Consider the following 25,124-nt stretch of genomic DNA (forward strand, 5'->3'; position numbering starts at 1 on the left):
GCCTTCCTTTCCATGTGCCTTTGCTATCAAATCTTGTAGGGTTTTGTTCTTCTCTTGGAGAACTCTGTGAAGTGGGTTGATTGACGGGAACATTCCTTCCATGAGCACAAGAAAACGGGAGCGGGAGTAGGCCACTCGGCCCCTGAAACCTGCCCCACCATTCAATATGATCATGACTGATCTACGCTGGCCTCAACTCTCCTTCTGTGCCTGCTCCCCATAACCCTCTATTCCTCGATCTTTTGAATATTTATCCATCTTCAATAATCCTCATGAATCAGCCTCTGCCACCCTCTGGGGCAGAGAATTTTGGAGAGCCACCACCCTTTGCAAGAAGGACTTTCTCTCTGTTTTCAATGACTGGCCCCTTGTCACCATGTCCCCTCACTCAATGCTCTCCCGCTGGTGAAACCCTTGCCCATCTTCACACCTGCCCACGGGGTGGTTGGTTCATGTGGTGCGTGGGTCTGTGGTGATTCTCTGGTGAAGCACTGCCTCTGTGCTGATGGTAACTGGTGTTGTTCTCTCCCTGTGCTCTGCAGGTAGGCTCCTGGATTGGATTCACGGTGATGACTCAGTGTCTCCCAGGTAAGGTCACGCTGTGGGCACCAACTGGAGCCTGAGTTTGGTGGGGATGTTCATTCCGAAGAAGCTCACAGTTTGTCTTCTGGGGATCAGATTAGTTTCAGATCAGATTAAATTAGTTTGTCATATACACCAGGTTGCAGTGAAAATCCTGGCAATGATCACAACTTCAAGCCGTTTCTAAACCTCGCACTGTATTTCCCTGTAATTGCCACAGCGTTCCTGACACCCGAGAGGCGATGCTGCCTCCAGCAGTCCTTGCTGTCGTAGTAATCAGCTGAGCAAGCAGGGCTCGATGTGACTGCCAGCTGGTGTGAAGGGGTCAAACTGAACCTTATCCTGACAACTGAAGGAGCAGAAGCAGGAGAAGGCCATTCAGCCCCTCGTGTCTGCCATGCTATTCATGGACCTTTTCCCTCATCGCCACTTTCCTGCACTAATCCCATATCCCTCCACTGCCCTCAGTGGATCTCTGTCTTTAATTTACTCAGTGACTGAGCCTCCTGTTCCCCAAAGGCTCACCAGCCTGAGGATGAAGAAATGTTGGTCTGGAGTGAGTGCCTCCTTCTGAGGGGAAATATCAACTCTGCCTCCACCCAGTTGGCGCCCAGAATGAGATTACCTTGTTCTTCTAAACTCACAAGTGCAGACTTGGTCTGGTTAGTCCCTCCTCGTACGAGAAATCCCCCTCCCCAGGGGTCAGTCTGGTGAAGCTTTGCTGCACTCCCTTTTGTTGTAAGTGGATCCTTCCTGACCCCATACTCTGGGTTTTACTGATTACATAAGAAAGTAGAAACAGGAGTAGGTCCCTCAGATCTGCCCCACCATTCATTACGATGGTAGCTGATCTGCCCCAGGCCTCTCGTCTGCCAGTTCTCCACAGCACTCAAACCCCACCCCCCCCCCCAGTCTTTCAAAAATGTATCCACCTCCACAAATGCCTGCATTCTTTTCCCGCCGCAGTCTCTGCTCGACCCACTGAGTCTCTCCAGCAGGTTGTGTGTTGCTGCCGATCCCGACAGCTACAGTCTCCTGTGTCTCCACTTTAAATACCCCCGGGGATTTAACCTGCACAGCCCTTCGGGGTAGAGACTTTCAGATTCACTGCTCTCTGCAGGAAGTAGTTTTAACTGACTGCCTCCCACGCCCCACCCCAATCTTGTAACTACAATTACGTTGTGATTAATAGCTACGGAGCAATAAGTACAGAGAATACTGGCACCTTCTGTTCTGTACAGTGATAGCTAGACACAGCTCTGGCCTTGGCTCCTGTTGCAACAGCCTCAGTGCACCTCAGTGCATCTAAGGGATTGAAATGGCTCTGGTTTCTGCTAGGGGTCATCGCCCTGTGAATCCAGCTGGGATCTGTGGACGTGGGAATGTTAGGTACCATTAGGCTCATTGAGCCTGGTCTTCCAGGGAAGTGTAAAAGTAGATGACGAAGGAGCAAGGAACTGTCGGTAGATCCAGTCCGTTGTTCCCTGAGGCTCTGGTTTCAGGCAGCCAATACTCATGGGGTGAGCCGGGGACACTTTGATGGTGCTTCTAAAAGGATTTATTTTCTTCCTCTCAGTTGCATTGTTCACGCTGGTTGGGTTCATCCAGATGGCGATCTGGGCAAACAGCAAACATCGCAGCTACCTGAAGGACTTCCGTGATTATCCACCTCTGCGCACACCCATCATCCCCTTCATCTTGTAGAAGCTGGACTCTGTGAATCTGGGCGGTGAGGGAGCTTCGTGGGTCCCCTGCCCCTAACCCTCCGCTCGCCTGTCTATCCCCCCGTCCCTTCCGCAAAAAAACCAAACAAGCTTCTGCAGAGTCTGTGGTTATGCTGCCCTGTGCTGCCTCCCTGATCTTGTGAATGATAGACCACTGGGGCGATCCTGTGGCTGGGATGGAAAGTTCAGGGAGGGCAACTGTTCTAAGAATCGTGAAGCTGCCAGTTCTGCTTGGATGCTCAAAGACCTCCTGTGTATTCCAAAATTAGAGGGCAGGATCTCCTTGATGTCGGGTTGCTGTGTGGGATTCCGAGGTCCTTTACCATCGGGGCAATTGAAACATGGACTCTGGATCCTTTTGCAAATATTGAAGCTCATTTCACCCTAATTTACCACTGCCCACCTCGTGTCCTCCTTCACACCCTGATTCCCAGCCAGCCTCCTCTCCTTCCCCTCCCTTCTGTGCACCTAACCAGTGTAGTCCTAGTAATATTTGTCATCTTCATAGTCGGTAGTGAGGCAGAGCAGATCCTTCTCATCTTAAACACCCAGCCGTGTATCTGTTTCCAGTGTGTTCTCCATCAGTCTCAGCCACAGCTGCCTCAACCTGTTTGTACTTTTCATCCTTGGAGTTTGAATTTCTGTCTGCCCGGAGGCTTCATGAGCTGTGCCCATCTCCGATCCCCGGGATTTGTTAGAATCAGCAGCTGCTTTCAGTACTTGTAACAGAAGTCACACCTATGTCATTGGGAGATCTGGGCAATATTAACTGTATATTGTCATGGGTTCTGGCGGCTGCTTGCATCACTGACTCCCTCTCAAAGGCTGACGCCTCTCTCAGCACCAACATCTGTGGAGCTGGGGCTTAAGCTTGGGGAAAACCTGGAACTTCACAGAGTGGTCTTCACCGGGGCTTCAGAAGGTGCAAGGGTGGAACAGAAGCTCTGGTTTCCATCCCGTCCCCACTGCCAATCAACTCCTCTCACTGTGATCCTTCATATCAGCGTGGAAGGAGCTTCACTCTGTGTGTAATCCATGCTGTTCCTACCCAGGGACTGTAATGGGCTAGAGGTCTGTTGCCCACAACCTTTGTACTATCTCCCTGTAGCATATTCAGGTGTTTGGGAAGAGGTGGGTGGGCTGCAGGGATTTTGTCACAGATCTCAGTGACAGCGATGTGACCAGTTCACTCTCATTTTAGCCAGTCTCGTGTTCCAGCTCTGGGCAGTGTTTGATCCCCTCCCCCTCCCTGGCTCTCCTCTCCTTCACCCCCGACTTTTATTTCTTCTGATAAATTGACGAGGAGCAGCTTCAGCCCCTCATGTTGGAGCAAATGAACAACAAGACCAAAGGAGGTCCCAGCACTGAATATCGGCAGAGACTCCATCCTGCTGAGAAACCGCATTTGCACTGATTAGTAAGGGGAGGGGTGGGGGGGAACAGGATGTTGATACTGGGGGAACCTTCCTGGGTTAGGTGAACTGTGAGGCCACATGAGGAATTAGATTTTTGGTTCTTGCACTCTGAGTTGCTGCTTCTCATAATTTTAAGTCTTAGTATCAGCGGTGTGACTAACTGCTGTCTGTGTGTAATGGCGATGCATTGCGAGGTTTCCATTACTCCTGGTCTCTGCTTAATGTCGTTCAAAGGTGTTCGGGTAATAATCATATCTGTGGGTTACTGGGGGAATTTGGGCTTTCAAATGACAATTTTAGATTTTGGTGATTCATTCTCTTCTGTGTGATGGGAGATTAAAGGAACAATTTCCTTCAAACTCTGCAACGCCAGCAATAACTTCTGTTTCTTTGTAGACAATAAACTTCATTTGTCTGGTGTGGGTTTCTTGCTGTGATTCTTTATTGAAATCAGTCCTTAAATGTCTTTTGTAACTAAAAGTCACAGCCAGCTTCTGTGTCCAATCTTTTTTGTAAATAAAACCTCTTGGCTTCCACCATCTAATATTTCTGTACAGGCATGGATTTAATTTCATTGCTTCACAAAAAATGTCATGAATGCACCAATAAGTGGCCAACCAGACAACCTTGGACAGGCTGGGTCAGGAATTCCTCTTGGCTGGCAGCCCAGGCAGGGTATGTCACAGGTAACTGGCTGACAGTTCAACAGCTGGCCTCTTGTTGGCTCAGGCCTGACTTCTGGCCCACTGCAAACAGCCAGCCCAGGGTGGGAAACACAAGGTGGGAAACTGTCAGCCTGTCAGCTTAACATCCAGTGTTCAGGAGGTGCTGGAGTCTCTAAACAGGGAAGAAGTAGCCCGTCATTTAGAAAACCTGAATGCACTCAAGCCATGTCAACAGGGTTATATGAAAGGAGATTCATTGTTGATAAATTTGTTCTTCAAGGAGATAACACGCAGGGTCGGTAGAGGGAAGCCTGTTTGGTTTTCCAGAAGGCACATAAACATTGAACCTGCTCTGTTCCTTTCTCTCCTGATCCTCTATGGTCCTCTTGCACACCCCTTTCTTTCCAAGCCCCCTGCCTCCCCAGCCCCCTATCGCCCAGTTTTTTTACCCTCCACCTACAGCTTCCATCAGCCCATCACCCACACACTCAACCCACCCCCCCCCCAACTCCTCCCATCTGCCCACCTTCCTTCCCTTGGTTCCATTTGTCTTACCAGATCCCATCATCTGCAGCCCTTTGTTGCCTCCACCTGTCACCTCCCAGCCTCTATCTCCACCCCTCCCTCCCCCACCTGGATCCACCTGCCAATCCATGCCTCCCCTACCTAGATCCACCTATCACTTGCCAGCTCTTCCCCCATCTCTCCTCCTCACCTCTTTATACTGACTGTTTTCCCTCTACACTCTCAGTCTTGATGCAGGGTCTTCACCTGAAACATTGACCATCCCTTTGCCACCACAGATGCTGCCTGACCCACTGAGTTGCTACAGCAGTGTGTATTTTGCCACATAAAACGCTGGGGCACAAATTCAGAACTCGCGGTATTAGGGTAAGTGTATTAACATAGATTGAAGACTAATCACCAAATGGAAGATTGAGTGTTGGAACAAATGGGTCTTTTTTAAACTGGAAGAATGTGAGTGCTCCAAGGATCAGTTTGTGGTCCTCAATCATTTACCGTATACATTAACGACTTGGAGGAAGGGGCAGAATGTGAGGTGTCCAAGTTTGCTGATGTCATGAAAAAAACGTGGGAGAGCCTGTTGCAGTGAGGATATTTGGACCTTGCACCGTGATACGGAGAGTTTGAATGAGGGGCGCAAGCACAGCAAATGAAGATCCAAATGGGGAAGTTTGAGGTCCTGCACTTCGGTAAAAGGAATCAGAAGGCAAACTGTTGTCTAAGTGGAAAGAGTGCAAATGAGTGAGGTACACAAAAGTTAAAATTCAGCTGCAGCAAGTAATTAAGAAGGCAAATGGGGTGAGGGCCTTTTTGCTGGGAAGATGATGTTAAAAACATTGAGGTATTGTTACAATTGTACAGGTTCTGGTGTGGCCACACTAGAGTACAGTGTGTTTTGGTCTCTTAAGAAAGGGATACACTGGCTAGTCCAGGGAGGCAGTCCAGTAGAGATTAATTTGGCTAATTCCTGAGGTGAGAGAGTTGTTCCATCACAAATGGCCAGAAACCATTAGTCCTGTATTCTTTGTTCAGAGGAAGGATCATATTAAAACATTTAAGATCTTAAGGGGACAAGACAGGGTGGATGTTGAGATGCTTCCACCAGTGCGAGAGTCTCAAACAAGGGGGCAGAGTTACAAAGTCAGGGGCAGTCACTTAAAACAGATGTGTAGGAACTTCTCACATTGGGTGGTGAATCTGGAATTCTCTATCCCAAAGGGTGTCGAGGTCGGATCGCTGGAGGTCATTAAAGGGGAGGGAGATAAAGATGTGAAAGCCTGGGGGATAGGGAGGTAGAAGAGGAGTTGAGGCCGGGAGCAGTTGTCATGGTCATGTGGAATGGTGGAGCAGGAGGGCTGAATGGCCTTCTCCTGAAGAACAATATAACTGGAGGATGGGTAGGGGTTGGGTGATCTGGTGGCAAGGGTTTTAGACGGAGGCTTTCACAGCAGGAGGTAGTTGTGTTGTAGAGAGAGTTTCACCATGGCGCTGATGGGCTAATTGTTCACTGAGAATCGCCCTGAGTGTAGGTAGTTGGTAGGAGAATTGGGGAGTTGTTGGGCACATTACAAAGAGAATAGGTTACAGGGAAATAAATGAGAAATGGGTTTGCGCTGAGAGCCACCATCGACTTGATAGGCCAAATGGCCTCCTACGTTGTAAGGAAATATAAATACACATCCTCACATTCAGTGTTGGTCTTGCTGGTATCAAAGATCGGATCAAAGCATGGTGGGGGCTGTCGGACCTCGTCTCAGTACAAATCCTTAGAAACACTGTCTCTTGTGGTTCTTCCTTGGTTAGTCTTTTATTTGTCTTTGCCTTTCATTTTTCTTGCTCCTCCATTGCTGAATTCTGAAATGTTCACAACTCTCAGGCGACTGCTCACTTTGGCAATGTTGTCAGCCTTTTCATTCATTTGATCTAATATGACCTTATGGTCTTGAGCCACGGCTGGTCCAACAGTGGGATTTGGGACCTTGGAGGGAGATATTTTTCCATCAGAATCAGGTTTATTATCACTGACTTGTATGTCGTGAAATTTGTTGTTTTGTGACAGCAGTATAGTGCAAGACATAAAATTACCATAAACTACAAAATAAATTAATAAATAGGAATAACAAAGTAGTGTTCATGGACCATTCAGGAATCTGATGGCAGAGGGGAAAAGCTGTTTCTGAATCGCTGAATGTGGATCTTCAGCTTCCTCTACCTCCTCCCTGATGGTAGTAACGAGAAGAGGTAAGCTATATTGTTTAAATGTTAACTATTGCTTATTTAATGGCTTGTCAATTAATGTAATTTCTCAATACACCACATGAATCTGCTTAGATTTAAGATCCACTTTTCAATTAGAATGTATCACGTTGTCAGGACCGCCTCACCTCCTTCTCCATTAAGTATTAACTCTACATTAAGTAGACTTCATTTTTACATTAAGTATCCTGGAATTTTTAATTCCCAACCGTGGCTGCTTTGCAACCATTTCGTGTAATGGCTGTTAGACTGCACATACATTTCTATTTGTGCCATTAATTCAGTGGTCTTGATACAAGCCGGCCAAGAAAGCTCACCAGAACCTCTACTTCCTCAGGAGGCTTAACAAATTTGGCATGTCCCCTTTGACACTCACCAATTTTTATTGATGCACCATAGAAAGCATCGTATCTGGATGCAACATTGCTTGGTACAGCAACTGCTCTTCCTGTGACCGCAAGAAACTGCAGAGAGTTGTGGACACAGCTCAGCACATAACGGAAACTAACCTCCCCTCCATGGACTCTATACTTCTTGCTGCCTTCAGTGAAGCAGCCAGCATAATTAAAGACCCCGCCCACCATCAACGTTCTCTCTTCTCCCCTCTCCCATTGGGCAGAAGTTACAAAAACCTGAAAGCACACACCACCAGGCTCAAGGACAGCTTTTATCCCACTCTTATGAGACTATTGAACGGTTGACTTAGTACGATAAGATGGATTCCTGACCTCACAATCTACCTTGTTATGACCTTGCACCTTATTGTCTGCCTGCACTGCACTTTCTCTGTAGCTGTTACACTTTATTCTGCATTCCGTTATTGTTTTACCTTGTACTACCTCAATGCACTGTGTAAATAATTGATCTGTATGAACGGTATGCAAGACAAGTTCTTCATTGTACCTCAGTACGTGACAATAATAAACCAATTCTAGATGGAGTGTGCATTCAGATAGAGAGACCTCAATTTTGTCATTGCATTTCCCCTGCTCTCTTGCTACATAAAAATAAACCCATCTGTATATTGTCCCTTGTGACAGACTCTGGTTATCAGTAATCATCTCCTATTGCATTCTCATTTAATTCCCCTTTTCATTTCAAAGTCCCACCTACCATTCCCGTTGTCCAGTTTGGTGGTGTATGTCACCCTCCTGAGTACATGAGCGCACCCTTCCATCTCTACTCATCACACTCTGGTTATCAATTTCCATTTCACTACCCAAAGTTTCTAAATATTTCTTCACCCGGACTATTCAACTATTCTTCAACTATTTCAAGCTCCATCAACAGCACCATTTATAAAAGATCTGCAGAACACTTTCCCCAGCCCAGCTCAAGGCTGTCCCAATGGAAGAACTTCCCTTTCCCCAGTTCCCGTGATATGAAACCTGTTCCTCCCGCACCAATCTTTGTGCCACCCATACACTGACCCATTGCCGATTTGCTCAAAGCTTGGGTAGTAATCCAGGTATGAAGTTCAATTTGGACCCTAGTTGTGCATTTAGCAGAACTACCTTCTTGATCCTATCCATGATATTTGCTCCCACACAGACGCCCCTCACAACAAGTTCCTTTCCAGCCCCGAAATGTTATTCCCAACTCTGGGCAGGTCACACTTCAGGACTTGTGCTCATGCCTGGAGAGAACATCAATACCTCCAGCTACACTGCCCCCTATCACCCCCCTCTGTCACTACAGCTTCTGTGGACCCCACACCACAGTGCTGCAGTTTGTTTGTTCATACTCCCTGCAGTCTCTCTTGTTTCCACACACACTGAGAGAGCTGTGTTCCTCCTGGTCAAGTGCTAGGACCGAGGCTTGTCCAGTGGTGCTTTGGGATCCCCCTTCCCACCACGGCCTCCTGTCCCTTGACTGACCAGTCCTGTGGTAGTTATTCTAAGCATTCATCTCAACCAGGAGCAGAGCCATTCTTCACTGTAAGCCCCGACTGTTGAGACACAGCTCCTGTGGGACAGGGGACTGCTTACCGCACTGGGAGAATTTATTCCCACACAGACTGGGACAACCTCATTCCTCTCTGCCCTCCAAATACTTGGAAGTCTGTAACTGCATTTACACAGGGACAGGACGAGGCTCAACTGAGATACCCACCCACAGGAATCAGCCCCCTGACACTGTCCAGACCTGGAACATGGTCAGACACATGCTGGTGGGGTGGCGGGGGGTTGGGAACAGAAGAGCGAGGTGCGGCCACACTAGGTTTAGAACAACAACTTTATTGATTTCAGGAGATAGAATTATGTACAAAATTTCACCCATCTCTCCTGCAGACTAGTTCTCAGAAGAATGATTCAGACTGGTCCAGGATCACTCGTTATGCTGCCTGGCTCTTCTCCGTCAACTTCTTCCTCATCAGCAGACGCCTCTCTCTCTCGTACTCCTTCATGCGCATCACGTAACTGGGGCAAAAGGACAGGTTATTGGCGCAGACTGTTGCTGTAAATACAGTTACTGTCCAGCAGGCAACAGAAGGTCCACTGGTCAGAGTCTAAACAAACACAGCAATACATGGTGCATAGCAAGATCCCACAGGTGTTAAGTGAGCCGTTGAACTATCAGTGTCCCAGGGTTGACAGGACACTGTTAACCCTGGGATAACTTGTTGACAGGAGACTGGGGAGAGTTCACCTGCTGCTCTCTGATATCGTGGCACAGGATGTTTTGCACCATCCCACACGGTGGACGGTTTGAGATACCAGCTGAAAGGAGACACTAACGATACAGCAGCCACTCACGGGGAGAGTCGGCCGTGATTTTGTACCCCAGTTTCTGCAGTGGGAGTTTAAAGTCTGAAACTTGGTAAAACAAGGGGGTGACACTGGCATTTTCTACACCTTCAGATAATTGGTCTGGGGTGGAAACAAAGTTGATCTTCACACCTGTCCTTTGCTGTATCTGACAATGGCACTGATACCGTGTGTTGGGGTGGAGCCATCACTCCACGTTTCCTGTCACACTTCTGCTCCAGGCACAGGCAGAGGCCAGTTCAGCACAGGCTGTGTGCTCACGGAGACAGGAAAGATCAGTCACACTGAATGCCCATCATGTGTATGGGAAAGGTTTAGAGGGATACAAGCAAAACAGGGGGAAATGGGACGAGCTTAGATGGGCATCTTGGCCAGCATGGACCAGTTGGGCCAAAGGGTCAGTTTCTGTGCTGAATGACTATGAGGCACAAATGTAACAGTGCTTCCCCCGGGGACTGCAGCTGGGAGGAGTTCCACATGGCTGCACAGGCACTGAGTCATGCTCGGGACTAAACACAACTTAGTCCATACAGCACCAGAACAGGCCCTTCACCCGCTGAGTCCCCACCACCCTCTTACACCAATCCCATTATTCTCCCCACAACCTTACCAACTCCCCCCCCCCCACCCCTCCCCCAGATTCTACCCCTCACCCACACACTGGGGGCAATTTACAGCGGCCAATTAACCTAACAACCCATATGTCTTTGGGATGTGGGTGGAAACCGGAGCACCCGAAGGAAACCCACACAGTCACAGGCAGAACACGCCAACTCCACACAGGCAGCACCGGAGGTCAGCACTGAACTGAGGTCGGAGCTGTGTGGTTGCAGGTCCACCAGCCGTGTCACTGGGCTACCCTGTTCCCCGGGTTCCAGAGGAGCCGCAGGGAGATTAAAAGTATCGGACCTAAAGTGCGGAGCAGCACCCAACTTCAGAAGACTTCTATTCCTGCATTTCTCTAGACTTTGACTTAAAGACTTCCCACTTTCCCATTTTGTCCTGCCCCTCCCCTCCACACCACTGCCGTCAGACGCAGAAACCTTCAGCTTCAGGAACTGAACTCTGGGGCACCAGTCCCATAGCTTCCCCTCAGGGTCCTGACCCAAAATGTCCACTTCGACCCTTTGCCTCCACAGATGCTGCCAAGTTCTCCCAGTGCTCTGGTCTCTGTCTCACATTTCCTCGGTACACCAGAGTCCAACCTTCTGATGGGGCTGGGATCTAGCTGCAGACCAGCTGTTCCACTGGGGAGGGTGGGGTAGTGGGGACCCTGGACCCGACAAACCCTGCGCTCATCAAAACGCAGTTAACCAGGAGGCACAGGAGACTGCAGATGCTGGAATCTGGAGCAACAAGCAATCTGCTGCAGGAACTCAGCGGGTTGAGCAGCGTCTGTGTGTGTGGGGGGTGGGGGGGGGGTGGGGAGGAGAGAACCTGGCTCAGGGGGTACAGAGGTTGGGGTCACACTGTCTATGGAATGGATGTAGTTAGACCCGGAACCCTTCCGGACACCCGTGGCTGATCACTGACCAGAACGCTGGAAACACTCATCAGGTCAGGCAGCGTCTCTGGAGAGAGAAACGACGTTTCAGGTCAAACGTCAGCCCATGGTTTGGTGGGACAAGGGGGGGGGGGGGGGGGGGGGAAGGGGAGAGGGGTGTTGTTGGGGAATTAAACCAGATCCAGTGGGTCAGTCAGTCCACCAATCAGCCAGCACAAAAGTGAAGCCTTACTCCTCGTGCTCGCACTTGTCCCAGTCGTGTCGCTCGTGTTTACACTCCAGGAAGTTGGGCCACATGTCCCGCTTGCACTTGAGGAACTTGATGAGGTGGTGGGCACAGTAATCGCGCTGGCTCAGGGGCAGCTGGGCAGCATTCATTTCTTCTTGCGTTGCAATCATCTCTGAGAGAGAGACACAGCCATTACATTCAATTTCATGCAGATAATTCGACAAATCTTACAATAATAAAACTACATCAAACATTCCAAGGCACTCCACAGCAGCACGAAATGGAATCACACATTGCAGGACAGGAGGCTGATCAAAGTGATGTGCTTTAACAAGTGTGTTTGAGGAGATGGGGGTGCAGAGCTTGAGACATGGAAGTCCAGAGGGTATCACCATATCTGAAGGCAGGAGACAGGAGTCAGCCACAAGGGTTCTGAAGCCTCTTCTACACACGGTGGGGTCAGGGCTGGTCCTGGAAACACGTGGAGGACGAGACGCAGCGCTGGTGTTTATCGAAGATCGTGAGCAGCCGCAAAGCAAATCAGGAGCTTGAAAACCTCCTCGGTGGCAAATTAACCCACCGACCTGCACATCCGTGGGATGTGGGAGGAAACCGGAGCACTCAGAGAAACCCAGCCAGTCACAGGTGGGAATCACAGGAAGGTCATTGGCTGTGTGTATTGTAGACTTTTTTCTCATCTTAAAGGGGACAGTTCTAAATTACAATCCAGAGCAAAAGGTGTACCTAAAATTACTTTAAAACTAGTCAAATATTAGAAATAGCCAGTAATAGTTGTAAAACTTAATTATGAGAGATATGGCAGGCAGGTGCTGTACGGTGGCTGTGGCAAGTGGGAGCTAATAGACACAACTGTGATGTGCAGCAGCCACACCTACAGTTATGCATCTACTGCTCAAGGTGCTCAGGAGTCAGTGAGCAGGGGCTGGATGTTTGGACACCGAGGTATCAGGGAGGGACGTTACCCGCACATCATTCCAGAAGGTGGTTACATCCTTTAGGTTGGATAGGAAGGTGCGAGTTTGAGTGAGGTGGGTACAGGGACCCAGAAGGAACAGTTCTGGGAGCCTCAGCTCTTGGGCTTGTCCAGCAGGTAAGTGGTTCTGCAGCCTGTGATGGGAAAGAGCAGGTACTGTAAACTGACCACAACACCGTACTACAGTGAACCATTCTAGTCAGGGAGTGAGAAAGGTTCAGGGGCAGGATGGTGAAGGGAACAGAATCCATAAGCACAAGTTGAAGGCTTTGCTGCCTGCCTGGTTAGGGACATCTCGGGGGCTGGAGCAGGAATGGAAAGAGAAAGATCTAGTTGTTGTGGTTTATGCAAGACTAACAAAGAGCTTTTGCTGAGGGAGTTGAGCAGCTAGGGTCTAAACTAAACAACAGAACCAGGAAGGTAATAATTCCTGCAAATTGCCACAGGGTCAATAAAAATCAGAGAGCTGAAAGTGCAGTTCAAGGACAGGGGAATGGCATCAGCACTGGGGAAAGAGGGAGCTGCTCACTGGGACAGACATCAGTACCCCTACCTATTCACACTCAATCTGCAACTCTGCCAAAACGGGGAAGGGGGGGGGGGGGGCCAGATTTTAATTTGGACACTTCCTGCTCATCTCCCCTCAGCAGACTCTCTTTATTAGTCCCACGTATGTCGTTCTCACCTACACAGATCCCGACAGCTTGGCCGTCCCCTCCTACCTCACGTTCCTTGACCTTTAGTAAAAGGGGGGGAAACTCAGAAGGCTGAAGAGACGGGACAAGGCAGTGGGTGATAACGGGAACGTGACAGGAGCAACTGGGTGCACAAACGCAGGAGTGCGGCTGAAAGGGTCAGAGTGGGGAAACTGGTAAAAAGGCACATTTGAAGGAGCTTTATCAGAATGCAGGCAGAATCTGTAACAAGATTTAAAGGTACAATTGTAGACAGGCAGTGGCAGACATTCAAGGAGATATTTCTGTACGTTCCTCGGGAAATGAAGACCATGGCAAACATGATCCGTCCGTGGACAACAGGCATCAAATCGAAGGAAAATGTCTACAAGATAACGAAAGAGAACGAAGAGCAGGAACATTTTAGAGATCAGCAAAGGCTCAAAACATTATAAAGAGGGAGGTTGTGAGAGTACAGCAGCCAGTACAAGAACAGATAGCAGGAGTTTCCACAGGTATAGAAAAAGGGAGTAGCCATTGTAAATGTCGGTCCCTCAAAGGATGAGTGTGGACTCAATAATGGAAAATGGCAAAGGTTTTGAAGAAATATTTATATTAGTCTTCATGATGCAGGATCACAATATCAGGGTAAACGGGGGGGGGGGGGGGGTGGAAATTGCAACAATCAGTATCACTCAAAATGTGTGAGGCAAACTGGTGGGGGTAAAGATCGGCAAGTATCCTGGGCCTCATGGCCTGCACCATAACGTCTTATAAGTGGTAGATGCTTTGGTTGTGATCCCCAAACATTCCTGAGATTCGCGGAAGGTATGACACAACACCACCCCCCCACCACCCCCAATTTAGAAAGGAGGGAGAGAGGAAGTTATTGACAGATAGTCTAACAACTGTCATTGAGAAAACGTTAGGATCCATTTGTAAGGGAGTGGAGGCAGAATATTTCGAGATTCATAACAGAATTAAACAACATCGACATAGCTTTACGGAAGGGAAATGGTGATTAGAACTGCAAGGACATTAACAAGCAGGTGCATTAAGGGGCAACAGATAATCTACTGGAGGAACTCAGTGGTTGAGCAGTGTCTGTGGAGGGAAAGGAATTCGGGTCAAAATCCTGCTTCAGGACTGCATTAAGGAGAACCAGTGGGTGTAGTGCATTTGGAGTTCCAAAAGTTATCTGATACCCTAGCATGGAGATGGGATTAGCTAACTAACCGAAAGAGTCTGTGCTGGGGCCTCCACTATACAAAACACTAATTACTTAGATGAAGGAACAAATGCATTGTAGACAGATTTACTGACTGTGCAAAGAAATGTCAGTAAGTACGTTGCGGAGAGGATACAAAGAGTCTGCAAAGGGATTTACAGTGAATGGGCAAAGAAACTGCAAAATGGACCATAGAGAAGGGAAGTGTGAAGGTTTCCCATTTGGCTAGACAATGGAGAAAGACTACACAATGCTGTTGTACAGTAACATCTCAGTGTCCTTGTAGCAAACACAAGGTCACCATGTGGGTAGACACAAGAGAGTGTAGCTTTTGGAACTGAGCAAGAAATAAACTGGAGGAACTCAGTAGGTCAAGCGGCATCCGTGAAGGCAAAGGGATGGTCGATGTTTGGAGCTGAGACCCTGCATCAGCATGTGGGTAGAGCAGGTAATTCGGAAAGCAAACAGAACATTGGCCTTTATTCCAAGTGGGCTGCAGTGCAGAAGCAACACAGTTTTGCTGTAACATGCAGGATGCTGGTAAGACCACACCTGGAGCTTTTGCATAAAACTTTGATCTCCTTGTTCAAAGGAAGTGACGAGGAGGCTCATGTTAATTCTTGGAATAAAAAGAGGACGTCTCATGAGGAAAGGTTGAGCAGCCTGGGTCTATGCACATTGTGTGGAGTTTGCACGCTCCCTCTGTGACTGCATGGGTGCTCCAGTTTCCTCCCACATACTAAAGTGGGTCAGTAGGTTAACTGGCCGCTGTAAATTTTCCCCTAGTGTGTCGGTGAGTGGTAGAATCTGGGGAGAGTTGATGGGAATGTGGAGAAATTAATGTAGGATCAGTGTAAATGGGTGACTGATGATCAGTAATGGACGAAGGGTTCCTGTGCTGTGTGTGGCTCACTCCTGCTTTCATCCACGTTCTTAATTACAACCATGTCCTGATATTTTAATCAGTAACCCCAGCTCTGGACAACACTGGGGCCGTGATCCCAAGCGTTAGAACCATAGAACCATACAGCACAAAACAGGCCCTTCGGCCCACCGTGTCGTGCCGTCCATCAGACCACCCTCACACTACCTAACTCCTTCCTCCCGCATATCCCTCTATCTCACGTTCCTCCATATGCCTATCCAACAAGCTCTTGAACCTGTTCAATGTATCTGCCTCTACCACCACCCCCAGGCAGTGCATTCCATGCACTAACCACTCTCTGGGTGAAAAACCTCCCTCTGACATCTCCCCTGAACCTCCCACCCATAACCTTAAAGCCATGACCTCTCGTCTTGAGCATTGGTGCCCTGGGAAGGAGGCGCTGACTGTCTACTCTATCTATTCCTCTCAATATTTTATATACCTCTATCATGTCTCCTCTCATCCTCCTCCTTTCCAGTGAATAAAGCCCTAGCACCTTAAGCCTCTCCTCATATTCAATACCCTCCAATCCAAGCAGCATCCTGGTAAATCTCCTCTGCACCCTCTCCAATGCCTCCACATCCTTCCTATAATGAGGCGACCAGAACTGAACACAGTACTCTAAATGTGGCCTAACTAGAGTTTTGTAAAGCTGCATCATAACCTCGCGGCTCTTAAACTCAATCCCGCGACTTATGAAAGCCAACATCCCATTGGCCTTCTTAACTGCTCTTTCCACCTGTGAGGCAACTTTCAACGAACTGTGAATATGAACCCCCCAGATCCCTCTGCTCCTCCACACTGCCAAGTACCTTGCCGTTTACCCTGTACTCTGCCCTGGAGTTTGTCCTTCCAAAGTGTACCACCTCACACTTCTCCGGATTGAACTCCATCTGCCACTTGTCAGCCCAGCTCTGCATCCTATCAATATCCCTCTGTAAGCTCCGACAGTCCTCCACACTATCCACAACACCGCCTATCTTAGTGTCGTCCGCAAACTTACTAACCCAGCCCTCCACCCCCTCATCTAAGTCATCTATAAATATCACAAAAAGTAGAGGTCCCAGAACCGATCCCTGCGGGACACCACTAGTCACTGCCTTCCAATCCGAGGGCACTCCTTCCACCACAACCCTCTGCTTTCTACATGCAAGCCAATTCCTAATCCACACAGCCAAGCTTCCTTGGATCCCTTGGCCTCTGACCTTCTGAAGAAGCCTACCATGAGGAACCTTATCAAATGCCTTACTAAAATCCATGTAAACCACATCCACCACACTGCCCTCATCAATCTTCCTGGTCACCTCCTCAAAGAACTCTATCAGGCTTGTGAGGCAAGATCTTCCCTTCACAAAGCCATGCTGTCTGTCCCTAATCAGTCCATGATTCTCTAGGTGTTCATAAATCCTATCCCTTAGAATCCTTTCTAACAGCTTACCCACCACAGACGTGAGACTCACCGGTCTATAATTCCCTGGCCTATCCCTATTACCTTTTTTGAACAAGGGGACCACATTCGCAATCCTCTAATCCTCCGGCACCACCCCCGTAGACAACGAGGACTCAAAGATCCTTACTAGCAGTTCAGCAATCTCCTCCCTAGCCTCTCGAAGCAGCCTGGGGAAAATCCTGTCAGGCCCCGGAGATTTATCTGTCTTAATATTATTTAACAACTTCAACACATCCTCTCTCTTGATATCAACAACCTCGAGAACATTACCCCTGCCAGCACTCCCTTCCGCATCATCAAGACCCCTCTCCCTGGTGAATACCGAAGAGAAGTACTCATTCAGAACTTCTCCCACTTCCGCCGCCTCCAGGAAAATTCTCCCACCTTTGTCCTTAATCGGACCTACCTTCACCCTAGCCATCCTCCTACCCTTCACGTACTTGAAAAAGGCCTTGGGATTTTCCTTAACCCTACTAGCCAACGCCTTTTCATGTCCCCTTCTAGCTCTCCTCAGCCCTTTCTTAAGTTCCTTCCTCGCTACCCTATGTTCCTCATGGGCCCTGTCTGAACCTTGCTGCTTATACCTCACGTATGTTACCTTCTTCTCCCTAACAAGTCATTCCACCTCTCTCATCACCCACGGTTCCTTCACCCTGCCATTCCTTCTCTGCCTCACCGGGACATATTTATCCCTAACATCCTGCATAAGATCCCTGAATATCGACCACATCCCCATGGTACATTTTCCTTCAAAAAGGACATCCCAATTTACACTCCCAAGTTCTCTCCTTATAGCCTCGTAGTTAGCCCTTCCCCAATTGAAAAACCTCTTGTCCTCTCTGCACCTGTCCCTGTCCATGACAATTTTAAAGGTTATTGAGCAATGGTCACTGTCCCCCAAATGCTCACCCACCAATAGATCCTTCACCTGTCCCGGTTCATTTCCTAAAACTAGATCTAACATGGCATTCCCTCTAGTCGGCAGCAACCAGAATTGCACTGGATTTTAAAAATGTTTACATATCACAGAAATTAACACCTTAAAGTAGTAAGTCCACCCCACCCCCTATCCGCATCCCAAACCACCCCCTATCCGCACCCCAAACCCACCCCACCCCCTATCCGCACCCCAAACCCACCCCACCCCCATCCGCATCCCAAACCACCCCCTATCCGCACCCCAAACCCAACCCACCCCCTATTTGCATCCCAAACCCACCCCACCCCCTATCCTCACCCCACCCCCATCCTCACCCCAAACCCACCCCACCCCCTATCCGCACCCCAAACCCACCCCACCCCCTATCCGCACCCCAAACCCACCCCACCCCTATCCGCACCCCAAACCCACCCCACCCCCTATCCGCACCCCAAACCCACCCCACCCCCTATCCGCACCCCAAACCCACCCCACCCCCATCCCAAACCACCCCCTATCCGCACCCCAAACCCAACCCACCCCCTATTTGCATCCCAAACCCACCCCACCCCCTATCCTCACCCCACCCCCATCCTCACCCCAAACCCACCCCACCCCCTATCCGCACCCCAAACCCACCCCACCCCCTATCCGCACCCCAAACCCACCCCACCCCCTATCCGCACCCCAAACCCACCCCACCCCCTATCCGCACCCCAAACCCACCCCACCCCCTATCCGTACCCCAAACCCACCCCACCCCCTATCCGCACCCCAAACCCACCCCACCCCCTATCCGCACCCCAAACCCACCCCACCCCCTATCCGTACCCCAAACCCACCCCAACCCCTATCCGCACCCCAAACCCACCCCACCCCCTATCCGTACCCCAAACCCACCCCACTTCTTCCCTTTCCCCTCCCTTTCCTCCCCCTTCATTTTCTTCCTTCCCTCCCTCCCCCCCCAGTCACAATGCACCCTCGACCTCTTATTGATTCCCCAACTCAACCTCACCCGCTCCCCCTCCCGTCCACCCTCCCTCTCTCAGTGCTGCCCGAGACCACTGATGTGCCCCCGCTGCCCTCCATTCACCCCCCACTCCCCACCTCCCACAGTGCCCCCGGTACCTCCCCCCTCCCCAGTGCCCCCTGATGCCTCCCCCGGTGCCCCCCGATACCCCCCTCCCCCCGGGTGCCGCCGACACCACCGCCCCTCCGCCGGTTGAGGGCCCGCGGACCCCGGGCCGCCGGCGGCTGCAGCACCCGGAGCCGGGGCGGGCCGGTGACTCACCGCGCTTGCGGCGCTCGGGGAAGCCGAGGTCGGGCGGGAAGCTGGGCACGGAGCCGGGCTCGGGCTCCACGTCGGGCTCGGTCAGGTACCGCCGCACCAGGTGCGCCCCCATGGCGGCCGCAGGGCTCAGGGTCACCCGGGTGATCGGCGCACTTCCGGGGCAAGGCGGCCGCCGCTGCGGGGCACCGGCGCGCTGACGTCATCCACCGCGGCGTTGCGGGGCGGAAGTCGGTCGGAAGCACCGCGCATGCGCACTGGTCCCGCTCTGCGGGGCCGCGATGCCATTGGGCTGCTGGGGAATGTGGCAAAGTGGGCGTGACGCACACACATACGTCATCGCCCCCTCCTGTCAGGGGAGCAACGTGGGGCTGGGAGCCAGTGTCCATGGGTTCATGGACCCTTCAGGAATCTGATGGCGGAGGGGAAGAAGCTGTACCTGAATCACTGAGTGTGGGTCTTCGGGCTCCTGTACCCCCTCCCCGGTGGCACTAACGAGAAGGGGGCACGTCCCGGGCGGTGAGGGTCCTCAGCGACGGATGCCGCCTTCCTGAGGCGCCGCCTCTTGAAGGTGTCCCTGATGGCGAGGAGGGTTGTGCTCCTGATGGAGCTGGCTCTGGGTCTTATGTCGAGTTTATTGTCATGTGCCCAAGTACGGCGAGGCACAGGTACAATGAAAAACTTGCTTGTAGCAGCATCACAGACACGCGGGTACAGACAGCGACACAGATTTTGTTATACAATACAGTTAAGAGAGAAAGAGATTTTGCAAAACAAGACGTTAGTTACAATAAAAAAAAACACAATCAGAGACAACTTCCCCATGGAGAAGGTTTGTTAGGGTTGAGTTCCAGAGCTGTGCAGGGAGCTGGTACCAGGTTGCGTGGCACAGTGGCTGTCTCGGCTTTGCTCTGAAATTTAAAAAAAGCACAAGATGCTGGAAACACTCAGCAGGCCAGGCAGCATCCGTGAAGAGAGAAACAGTGTCATATTTCAGGTCCAAGATCCTTTGTCAGAGCTGGGAAAAGAAACAGTTATCAGTAGCAGAGCAGGTGAAGGTGGGATGGAATATCTCTGATAGGGTGAGACCAAATGGGTTAATGTGGCAGTTAGAAGCTCCATCGTGCTTCTTTGTTACATGAGCAGGGCGATGGGACATGCCCAGCAGGCCAGGCTGTACAAATAAGAAAGAGGGAAACTTGGCCAAACGGGGCAGGCAGAAAGGGCCAGTTCTCATACAGACAGAAAGAATGGGTTACCATAGGTTGGAGAATTCAATATTGAGCCTAGAAGGCTGCAACATGCTCAGGCAGAAGAGGAGTTGCTGTTCCTCAAGCTTCCATTGGGCCATGTAACAGTGCAGGAGGCCACAGACAGAGAGGTTAGAGTGGGAGCAAGATGTTCCTTGGTACAGTCCATGGACACAGGAGGTGTCAGTGTGTCACTCCATATATATAGAGCATTGGTAGAGTTCAACAGGTGCATGTGGTAATGGGATTTACAGAGAGCCAAAACCTTGTGTAGCAAAGACCCACAGGTGTCAGATCCTGTACCCTTACTACTCTGTATCCTTCCTACTCTGTATCCTTCCTACTCTGTATCCTTCCTATTCCCAGACTGAGTACTACCAACAGCAGAGGAACCATGGCACAGACTGCTTAGCAACAGCACTGTTCTATGACACATTTACTCTGAGCCAATTTTATTTTCTCTCATTACTTTCAAAGATGCTTCACCAAATCATTCCTTTTATTATCAAGTGTGATGAACTCTCCACAAAAATATGTGGCACAAGAACTTTGTCACGTGACCCTCATTAGCCAGAGCTCAAAGACACAAAATTACCCCATAGCTTGTGCCCTTAACTATCTGCCTCCCATTCTGGAATCTCCTCTCTTAAGTTTAAACAACCGAAGGGTAAGAATTTGCAGGGTGTTGGAAAAGAGCAGGGGAATGGGAGTAACAGTGAAAGATTTTTAGCTAACTCGAGTTTGATGGTTCTCTGTCTTGGATCTCGCTGTTCCTTCACAGGTACAGCCTTTGAACATAGGCCATAGAACAGTACAGCACAGGAACAGACCTTTCTGTCCACAGTATCTGTGCCGATCGTGATGCCAGATTAAACTAATCTCATCTGCCTGCACACGATCCATATCCCTCCACTCCCTGCATGGTCATGCGCCTGGCTAAATGCCTCTTAAACTCCATTACCGTGTCTACTTCCACCGCCACCCCGACAGCCTGTTCCGAGCACCCACCACTCTGAGTAAAAAAACACCCCACGTATCTCCTTTAAACTTTCCCCCTCTCACCTTAAAGCTATGTCCTCTAGTATTTGACATTTCTATCCTGGGAAAAAGACTCTATGCCGCTCATCATTTTACGAACTTCTGTCAGATCTTCTCTCAGACTCTGAGGATCCAGCTTATAGACTGGCTCCAGGCTAATCGGTGAGACTCGTTGTGATGTAGTGCAGTGCAGTGCAGTGCAGAGCCTTCCCCTCGGTAAGTGTTGGGCTGCACTCCCACGGTGGAATTGGTATTGGTTTACTATTGTCACGTGTACCAAGATGCAGTGAAAAATGTTTGTTTGCGTGCCATCCAGGCAGCTCACTGCTGCTGACACTCTGGAGCACAAAACGAGCTGCGGGAGGAACTCAGCGGGTCAGGCAGCATCCGTGGAGGGAGATGCACAGTTGATATTTCGGATCGAGACCCTGAATCATGACTGAAAGATAGAGGGGAGGTAGCAAGGATAAAATGGTGGAGGGGGAGGGGTGCGGCAAGAGCTGGCAAGTGATAGGTAGATCCAGGTGAGAAGGGGTTAATTGGCAGGTGGGGTTAGGTGGAGGAGGGAGGGGTGGAGGTAGCGACAGAGGCCGGGAGGTGACAGGTGGAGGCAACAGAGGGCTGCAGATGATGGAATCTGACAGGAAAGGAAGGTGAAGAGGAACCAGATAAGGGAGGGATAGAACATCGAACAGTCCGACACAGGAACAGGCCCTTCGGTCCATGATTTGTCCCGAACTAATTAAACCAGTAGATAAATGCCTAACAAAACTAATCCCTTCTGCCTACACAACGTCCATATCCCTCCATTCTCTGTACATTCACGTGCCTGTCTAACAGCCTCTTAAACACGTCAATCGTATCTGCCTCCACCACCACCCCTGGCAGCACATTCCAGGCACCCACCACTCTCTTTGTAAAAAACTTGCCCCACACATCTCCTTTGAACTTACCCCTCCCACGCCCCACCTTAAATGCATGCCCTCTGCTATTAGATATTTTCACCCTGGGAAAAAGATACTGGCTGTCTACTCTATCCAAACTTCTCATAATCTTATAAACTTCTATCAGCTCTCCCCCTCAGCTTCTGCTGCTCCAGAGAAAACAACCTAATTTTATCCAACCTCATGCACTCTAATCCAGGCAGCATCCTACTAAACCTCTTCTACACCCTATCCAAAGCCTCATCATCCTTCCTATAATGGGGCGACCAGAACTTAATGCAATTCACCAGATGTGGCCTAACTGGAGTTTTATTAAGCTGCAACAGAGGGTTCTGGGGGTTCATATCCACAGATCACTGAAAGTTGCCTCTCAGGTGGATAGGGTAGTTAAGAAAGCTTATGGGATGTTAGCTTTCATAAGTCGTGGGATCGAGTTTAACAGCCGCAAGGTAATGATGCAGGTTTACAAAACTCTGGTTAGACCACACTTGGAGTACTGTGTCCAGTTCTGGTCGCTTCATTATAGGAAGGATGTGGAGGCATTGGAAAGGGTGCAGAGGAGACTTACCAGGATGCTGCCTGGTTTGGAGAGTATGGATTATGAGGAGAGACTGAAGGAGCTAGGGCTTTACTCTTTGGAGAGAAGGAGGATGAGAGGAGACATGATAGAGGTGTACAAAATATTAAGAGGAATAGATAGAGTGGACAGCCAGCGCCTCTTTCCCAGGGCACCAATGCTCAGTACAAGAGAGCACGGCTTTAAAGTAATGGGTGGGAAGTTCAAGGGAGATTTCAGAGGGAGGTTATTTACCCAGAGAGTGGTTGGTGCATGGAATGCGCTGCCTGGGGTAGTGGTGGAGGCAGGAACACTGGTCAAGTTCAAGAGATTGTTAGATAAGCATATGGAGAAATTTAAAATGGGGGATATGCGGGAGGAAGGGGTTAGATAGTCTTAAGCGAGGTTTAAAGGTCGGCACAACATGGTGGGCCGAAGGGCCTGTATTGTGCTGCTAACATAACTTCCCGACTCTTTAACTCAGTGTTTTGAGTAATAAAGGTAAACATGCTATACGCCTTCTTTACCACCCTATCCCTACCCTCTCCCGAGTTATCCTCTCGTTCTTGATGTATGCAGCCACTTTCAGGGAGCTATGGACTTGGACCACAAGATCCCTCTGTACATCAACACTGTTAAATGTCTTGCCTTTACATTTGATCTCCAAAAGTGCAACACCTCACATTTGACTGGATTAAAGTCCATCTGCCATTTCTCTGCCAATATCTGAAACTGATCTATATTCCCCTGTATCCTTTGGTGATCTTCTACACTATCCACAACACCACCAATCTTTGTATTGTCTGCGAATCTACTAACCCACCCATCCAAATTTTCATCCAGGTCATATTATATATCTCACAAACAGCAGAGGTCCCAGTACAGATCCCTGCAGAACACCACTAGTCACAGACCACCGACCACTACCCTCTGTCTTCTATGGGCAAGCCAATCCTGAATCCAAACGGCTAAGTCTCCGTGGATCCCATGCACTTTAATCTTCTGGATGAGCCTCCCATGAGGGACCTTGTCAAACGCCTCACTAAAATCCACACTGACAACATCCACAGCTCTACCCTCATCAATCACCTTTGTCACCTCCTCGAAAAACTGAATCAGGTTAGTAAAACACGATTTGCCCCGCACAAAGCCATGCTGACTGTCCCTAATTTGGCCATCATTTTCCAAATGCTCCTAGATCCTACTTCTAAGAATCGCCTTCAATAGCTTCCCTACCACTGACGTGAGACGCACTGGTCTACAGTTTCCAGGGTTATCCCTATTTCTTTTCTTGAATAAAGCAACAACATTGGCTACTCGCCAGTCCTCTGGGACCTCGCCTGTGGCTACAGAGGATGCAAAGATCTTGGTCAAGCCTCCAACAATCTCCCCTCTTGCCTCTCTCAATAACCTGGGGTACATTCCATCAGGCCCTGGGGATTTATCCACCCTAATTTTCTTTAAAAGACACAACACTACCTCTTTATCTCAAAGTGCGCTAGCATACTAGCACACTTCATACCGATCTCACTATTTTCCACCTCCTTCTCCTTGGTACATAACCGATGCAAAGTTCTCATTTAGGACCTTGCCCACATCCTCCTCCTCCAAGCACATATTCCCTCCTTTATCCTTGAGTGGTCCTACCCTCTCCCTAGTTATCCTCTTGCTCGTGATGTATGTATAGAATACCTTGGGATTCTCTTTAATCCTACTTGCCAAGGGCTCCATGGTCCCTCCTGGCTCTCCTAGTCCCCTTCTTGAATGAGAATGGTGGGCAGATGACAGCAGTGGGGGACAGGACAGTGGGAACAGCGAGGAGTGCGAGGGTGATGGGCAAATGGGAGTAGGTGGGTTGAGGGGAAAGAAACTGGGTGATGGGGAGAAGGATGTGTGTGAGAGGACCCGGGTAGATCAGTAGGAGAGAGAAAGGGATGGCAGGGGTGGGGAGGGGGAAGCAGGTTACCTGAAATTGAAGAACTCAGTGTTCATGCCATCGGGTTGTAGACTACCCAGGCAGAAAATGAGGTGCTGTTCCTCTAGTTTGTGTTTGGTCTCACCCTGGCAGTGGAGGAGGCTGAGGACAGACAGGCCGGTGTGGGAATGGGGAGGAGAATTAAAATGGCTGGCAACCGGGAGCTTGGGATGGCCACTGCGGACAGAGCGCCGGTTCTAAGCAAAGCAGGCACC

General features: G+C 49.7%; 2 protein-coding genes across 2 annotated transcripts in view; one reads left to right on the forward strand and one right to left on the reverse strand.

The window, feature by feature from the left end:
• LOC127584930 (very-long-chain enoyl-CoA reductase) overlaps nt 1–4,141 on the forward strand; it is a 63,134-nt gene extending 58,993 nt beyond the window's left edge. The window contains exons 12-13 of the mRNA XM_052041950.1: nt 543–588; nt 2,159–4,141. Of these exons, the coding sequence (XP_051897910.1) occupies nt 543–588; nt 2,159–2,286 (174 nt within the window). The 3' untranslated portion in view covers nt 2,287–4,141. The remainder of the gene's footprint in view (nt 1–542; nt 589–2,158) is intronic.
• Nucleotides 4,142–9,384: 5,243 nt separating this feature from the next.
• Nucleotides 9,385–19,319, reverse strand: ndufb7 (NADH:ubiquinone oxidoreductase subunit B7). The gene is made up of 3 exons (XM_052042186.1): nt 19,150–19,319; nt 11,672–11,840; nt 9,385–9,587 (listed from the first exon to the last, which is right to left on the reverse strand). The coding sequence occupies exons 1-3, from the start codon at nt 19,259–19,261 to the stop codon at nt 9,503–9,505; spliced, it is 366 nt and encodes a 121-aa protein (XP_051898146.1). The 5' UTR covers nt 19,262–19,319; the 3' UTR covers nt 9,385–9,502.
• Nucleotides 19,320–25,124: the final 5,805 nt, after the last annotated feature.

This window comes from Pristis pectinata, chromosome 31, assembly GCF_009764475.1.
Source record: "Pristis pectinata isolate sPriPec2 chromosome 31, sPriPec2.1.pri, whole genome shotgun sequence".
Classification (NCBI taxonomy): domain Eukaryota; kingdom Metazoa; phylum Chordata; class Chondrichthyes; order Rhinopristiformes; family Pristidae; genus Pristis; species Pristis pectinata.

Excerpts from the sequence above, each read along its gene's own strand:
- ndufb7 (XM_052042186.1), bottom strand. The coding sequence starts at position 19,261 with ATGGGGGCGCACCTGGTGCGGCGGTACCTGACCGAGCCCGACGTGGAG. Across the intron at positions 11,841-19,149 it reads CCCCGAGCGCCGCAAGCGCG|AGATGATTGCAACGCAAGAA; the intron begins GTGAGTCACCGG and ends TCTCTCTCTCAG. Across the intron at positions 9,588-11,671 it reads GACAAGTGCGAGCACGAGGA|TTACGTGATGCGCATGAAGG; the intron begins GTAAGGCTTCAC and ends CTTTTGCCCCAG.